Raw genomic sequence first — 6055 nt, forward strand, 5'->3', positions numbered from 1 at the left:
TTTATAAGTTCTGTCTTATTTGCTCTAGAAACCAAATGAAAATAGTTGGTAATATTTTGTGTTTTTACAGTGTAGAGTTAAAAGCATCCATGAAGGTTCAGGTTTGAACTTTTATCAGGAAAACTGAGTTTCCTGAAACGTTTCCTGAAACGTTTCCTGAGCTCAAATCCACTAAAAGTTTCGTTTTAATCTCAGAAAGTGATTCTGTTTCACAGCAAACCTCAAAACCAAGAGGCATTTCTTAAAATGTTTCCCTTTTTGCAATTTGTTACGTCAGAAGCGTGTCGACATTTAGACTCAGGATGTTGTCTAACTTAATGTTTTTGTTGAACTTGACCTGTTTTACATGTTCTAAGCTTAAAATTTCCTCTTTTTCGTGCTTTAAATCTGAGAGCGTCTTCAACCTAATGACTAAAACATTTCCTGATGCCGATCACGCCGAGTCACGGTGAAATCATTCAGTTTCTCTGTATCATCAGTCACATGATGCATGAGGCTGCAGGATGTGGAAAGTTTCAGGCTAATTTTCCATTCTTCAGAAGTTGCCACCACTTCCTGATATTATAATGCAACGCCTGTAATAAATATTGCCTGGTGAATTATTATGCTTCCTTAAACAGGTTAGCCTGGGTTTGTGGTCTACAAAACATGATTATTATATTTTCTGTAGGAAATTATTCTTAAATAATGAGATTTTATTCTGGTCATCTCATATCAGAATGAACTGTTTTAGGGTTCTGTCACTTTAAATCTAAATAAGCTGCTGCTGGCCACGCCCACAACTCAATGTTTACAACCACCTGTGAAATCAGATGCAAAGAGATGCACAATTATACAACCATGCATCTTTGAAAAGCAGAAGTAGAGCCTCCTGCACAACCAACGAGAACGCAGCAAATGGTTTCTGGATTCTAAGTCAATAACAAAACACCTTGTCTTTTCCAGCAGCCATTGTACAGTGCAGCATGAAACCAACTGACCAAACGTCAGAGGTGAATAAAGTATCCAAAACTTACATTAAAGCAGGAGTAAAAAATATTGATCCAAGAAATTACTCAACAGTAAAAATGTATTTGGTAAAAAAAAGTTTACTCAAGTACTGAGTAACTGATCAAATTATCAATCGTTTAATATTTAAAAGTTACATCATCAGACAGACCAAAATATAAAGTTAAGTGGAAATTTTGGTATTTTAAGGACCAATTTTTCAATAATTTATATAAGTAACAAAAATAACAAAATCAGGCAAAACAAAAAATTTTCCAAATCAGTTTATTTCAATAAAAAACTTATAAAACTTTAATAAAAACTGCAGGTGTCTGTCTGTCTGTCTGTCTGGTGGATTTTTGGTTAAAATGTTTTTGTTTTTCATTCACTGTGTAGAAAATCCAGAAATTTTACTCAAGTAAGAGTAAAAATACTTTGTAATAAAATTAGTCAAGTAGAAGAAAAAAATACAATAAAAAATATTCCTAAATATACTTTAAAAAAAGCTACTTAAGTAAATGTAACTAGTTACTATGTGACTCTGTCAAACCAGCTGGAGCTCAGCTTGGGTTGCTAGGTAACAAGCTGAGCTGGCTGGGGTTGCTAGGCAACGTCTCATTGCCCTCTGAATGTGGCAGAGTTTTGAAATGGCTCGTTTTCCAGACACTGAAAAACATGAACTCACTGCCAGTAAATGTCTGGATGATTTTTTTTTTTAAATCACTTTGGTTGTTTTTTTTAGAAGCTGCAGAAACTCAAATAAAAACGTGTAAAAACTGAATTTTGCTTCACGTTCTGTTTTAGACGTGTGGGGAGGTGAAGACCTACAGCGGCGGGGATCTGAGTGGCCCAGCCGCAGAACGTTACGAAACATCAAACTTTAGTTTCTGCAACGTCGTTTTTACCTCAGAATGAAAAAACTGGCCACAGCCGAGCGGTTGATGCAGAAAGTTTCAGTTTAACATTTTCAGACAGTTGCAAAACCTTTACTGAGCTTTTAAAATCCTGGAAGAAAACCAGGATTGAGGGAAAACCAACTAAATATACAGCTACGTACAAAGGTTGGCTCAGATCAAATGGCCTAGTCAAAGTACAGACCTAAATCTAATTAAGAAACTTGAAACACGATGAACACTTTTCATGTTTTTATTTGTAAAGACAAATAAAAACAGCTGTGTGTTGTCACGTAAAAAACACCTGATCAAATTTAGATTTGTTGCTCTGGAACAAAAGGTGTGAACTTATTACAGCGACTGATTGTGTGAAATTCATGTGCGACTTCCTCTGCAGTCAGAACAGGAAATCCTGAAAATGCCAAATCATAAATCATACAGTTATCCTCACTGTAGAGCATCAATCTGAGCTGCATTTAAAAACAATGCAAGACTCTAACACTTTATTTCTGACGCCGTTATGAACATGAAGAATCTTCAGAAACTGTCGACATGAAGCATCATTTGGTAAATAATGACACTTTTAATGTAAAGATCTGTTAAAAGTTTATTTACTGGATGACACTTCATGTCATCAGTCAGGAACATAAAGCCTCCTTCATGTTCATAAGTTGTTATGTTTTGGTCTCATTTGCAGCCCTTCAAATAAAATGTTACCCAAACATTTAAAGGTTTCTGTTTCCGCTCTGATTGAGAGTTAAAGGAAATTTGACGTAAACGTCGCAGCTGGTGAAAATGAGTCCATTTAAAAACTAGTTTGAGATATTTTTGTGCAAATTTGAGAAACCAAACTGATGACTTTCCTCAGCATTTGTGTTTATCCTGATTAGACGTCAGGCTGAAACGGAAACCCTGTTTTGTTGTGGCATGTGAAGTTGCCACCATGACAAAGCGAAACAGGCGACGCGTTTTCTGACGACGTGTGAGGCCGTTTCTCAGAAACGTGTCGCTGAGATGAAGCTTGTGGTCGGAGGGGCGAACAGGCGGAGGGGCGGAGGTGAGAAACACTGACCACAAAACAATCACACACAACCTGCAGAAGCATGAAGACATGAGCGTCACGGGGCCCACAGGGGCCCCGCTGATGGTGCCGATAAATACCAGACCGGAGATCAGCTGCCGTCACTCCGATCCATCAGCTGATGATCAAAATGAAGATCCTGCTCCTCCTGCTCCTCCTGCTCGCAGTGTGTCCGTGCAGCCACTCCTCTGCAGGTAGATATTCCTGCGTTTCATCCATCGGGTTCAGATACTTCAGTTTATTAACAGAGTGCTGCTTTATTTACTGCTGCAAAAACACAAAATATCACCAATGTTTTTGGTTTCTGCACTTGAAATAGGACTAAATGAACTTTTGTGTTTCTGCAAAGGAGATTTTTGATGTTTTGGCAAAATCTCCTGTTAGAAACTTTTAAATGATTCATTTGCTCTTGTTATGAACTGGAAATCTTAATTAATGCTTTAGTTTCATTTCGATTATTGTAATGCATTCTGCACAAACCAAAACTCGGCCGGCTGAAGTCGCCACAAAATGTTCTCATGTGACTCAGCTGCCGATGCATCGACTCCTGGGACGTTTTCAAATGCATTTTAAGATCCGATACCCAGTAGTTACAGGCCCGAATCGCCGATACTGATACTTTTTTATTGTTTAAGTTTTATATACCATGAAACTTCTGACCTTTAGGTGATTGGTGAAGCAGCAAAGTGTTTTGTTGTTGACTTTCCATCCACAAAACCTGGACAAGGCATTTAAAAACTTTTCAAAGAAATATCAACACTATAAACAGAAACAATAGAAGAACAAAACAAATTTATGTCCATAAAACAATCATCAGAATAACTTCATAACTGGAATTACAGAAATAAATTTGCTTAATGAAAAGATGCCAACTTCAACAAAACTCAAGTTTTTTAAGAAAATGTTTTTTTTGGCTGAATCGAAGTTAGTGACAGATTATTAACCTTAGTCTGGAAAACTCTTCATGAAAACACTGCCAGGCGACGTCTGTTAAATAAAAAGAGACTATTCCACTCCAAATGTCATCATCTACAGGTGCTGTGGTGGCGGAGGGGTTAGCGCGACCCACATTCAGAGGCAACTCAGCTGTCGCGGGTTCGACTCCCGGACCCGACGATGTTTACCGCATGTCTTCCCCCCTTTCCTGTCAGCCTACTTTGAAAATAGGAGACTAGAGCCCACAAAAAAACCCTTGTGGGGCGATAAAAAAAAAATGTCATCATCTAAAGCTTTCTCATTTACTACTGATGGAAACGACAAAGAAGACGACAGGAAGGGGAAGGAGGATGACGGTGCTGCACGTTTTCTAATGATTTATCACATAAACAGTTACTCATGTTTGATTTTAATTCTGCTTCTCATTTAATGGAAACACTGCAATTGAGAAATTGTGTTTTTTGGACATTAGTGGAATATTGGCAAAGTTTTACGCACATTTGTAAAGGAAACCAGTAAAACCCAAAAACAGCTTCCAGTTTATCATGGAAAAATGATCATCTGATTTAGGAAGATTGAACCAACTCACTTACTTTTCTGCAAAGCCTCAGAAAACACAGAGCAACAGTAGGAAGGAACAACAACCCAAACAGGAAGATTATTACTGTTACGTATTTTATGTCAATATTAATAAATTATTGACTTAAAAAAGCTCCTATATCTTTATGAAAAGTTATTTTTATGTCATTTTTGTCCCGTTTCAAGTGTAGGAAGATATTTGCATTAGAAACTAGAGAAAAATACTTGTTCATATTTTGTGTTTTTGCAGTTTAAAGTCTAATCCCCTCTCTGTTCGCAGCTCACTATCCGACCGGGAAGAACCGGCCGTGCTGCCTCCACGTCTCCAGGAAGAACCTCAGCAGTCAAGTTGTCGGCTCGGCTTTCCATAAGCAGCCGGCCCGGTTTCCCTGTGTGAGAGCCGTGATGTGAGTTCACTCATTTCATTTCAACACGCAGAATCACACCAGAATTAACGAGCTTGTTTACATGTCCAGACTCTACACACAGACTGGACCCATATGTGTCCATCCCAGAGACTCCTGGGTCCAACAAGGTACATTAGCTCTTCAGATGCAAACACATAAAACAATGCATGATTTATGAATTAACTCTGATTTTCACTTTCCTCTTTTTTCTTTTCAGTCATTGCCAATATTACGAAGAAGGAATAAAGCGAACATGAACACACTGTTGGACATGCAGCTTCATTTAAAATATTAATAATCCTCAGCCCACTGATTCTTATATTTATTTTATTCTACAAGAAAAATTAATATTTATTTGACCAATAAAATTTCTGCATTTGCTTTCAACACTTAAAATAATTGCTTTTTTCCCACTCGTCTCATTTTTGTACTTATGCATTATGAACTTTCCCTGTGAAATGCTTTATGAAATATAAATAAATTTTCTTACTTATTCACTCAAATAAGTGAATTGTGCTGCTGAGAATTAAATAAATATATTTCTGTCAATAATTATGATTTTGAACATTTTTACACTAAAATCTTTGAAGGCGAAAGACAGAAGAAATGGAAAAATAACACAGAAGTCAAATTCCAGGACTTTACTGCCATCTTGTGGCCACAGCTGGTATGAATCTGAAAAACGGCGATTGGCCTAAAAACTTCTCAGTTAAATCCTGATGAAGTGGTTTGGTTTTAATGCAATGATCAGAAAATAAAGTTTTATTTAGTTACTAGTGTCTAATTATTAGTAAATACAAACTGAAAATGTGTTGTGAACCACATGAACACGAGCATCAAATCATAAATCATGTGGAAACGTTTCGGTGCAGAAGGTCCAGAAGTTTTATTGTTACAGCTGAAGAGGAAAATAAGGCTGAAAAACGTTCAGTTACTTTGACTGTTTGGGCTCAGAACCAAAACCGCTGCAGGATCACCTGATCCAGAGCTGCAGCCCCACAAAACGAACCGAACTGATGGACCAACTGTGCGCACAACGCGACACGCTAATAATAAAGACAGCAAACCAGAGCTACTCGTGTGAGGAGGAGGTCTCTGATTCCACAGGACATGAAGCTTCATTTCTCCTCTTTTGACCAGATTTTTCTGTTTAACTCTCCTGCTGCAGGAAA

General features: G+C 37.5%; 1 protein-coding gene across 1 annotated transcript; it reads left to right on the forward strand.

Moving 5' to 3' along the window:
* Positions 1 to 2982: 2982 nt before the first annotated feature.
* On the forward strand, positions 2983 to 5435 carry LOC116711950 (C-C motif chemokine 2-like). Its single transcript, XM_032551603.1, has 4 exons — positions 2983 to 3155; positions 4757 to 4883; positions 4953 to 5011; positions 5101 to 5435. Exons 1-4 carry the CDS (start codon positions 3083 to 3085, stop codon positions 5127 to 5129), a joined length of 288 nt encoding a protein of 95 aa, XP_032407494.1. The 5' UTR covers positions 2983 to 3082; the 3' UTR covers positions 5130 to 5435.
* Positions 5436 to 6055: the final 620 nt, after the last annotated feature.

The sequence above is a fragment of the Xiphophorus hellerii genome, chromosome 21 (genome assembly GCF_003331165.1).
Source record: "Xiphophorus hellerii strain 12219 chromosome 21, Xiphophorus_hellerii-4.1, whole genome shotgun sequence".
Lineage (NCBI taxonomy): Eukaryota > Metazoa > Chordata > Actinopteri > Cyprinodontiformes > Poeciliidae > Xiphophorus > Xiphophorus hellerii.

What these genes read in the sequence shown, in the direction of transcription:
- LOC116711950 (XM_032551603.1), top strand. Translation starts at nt 3,083, where the DNA reads ATGATCAAAATGAAGATCCTGCTCCTCCTGCTCCTCCTGCTCGCAGTG. An exon ending in GTGCAGCCACTCCTCTGCAG is followed by an intron (nt 3,156 to 4,756) that starts GTAGATATTCCT and finishes CTCTGTTCGCAG; the next exon opens with CTCACTATCCGACCGGGAAG. An exon ending in AGACTCCTGGGTCCAACAAG is followed by an intron (nt 5,012 to 5,100) that starts GTACATTAGCTC and finishes TTTTCTTTTCAG; the next exon opens with TCATTGCCAATATTACGAAG.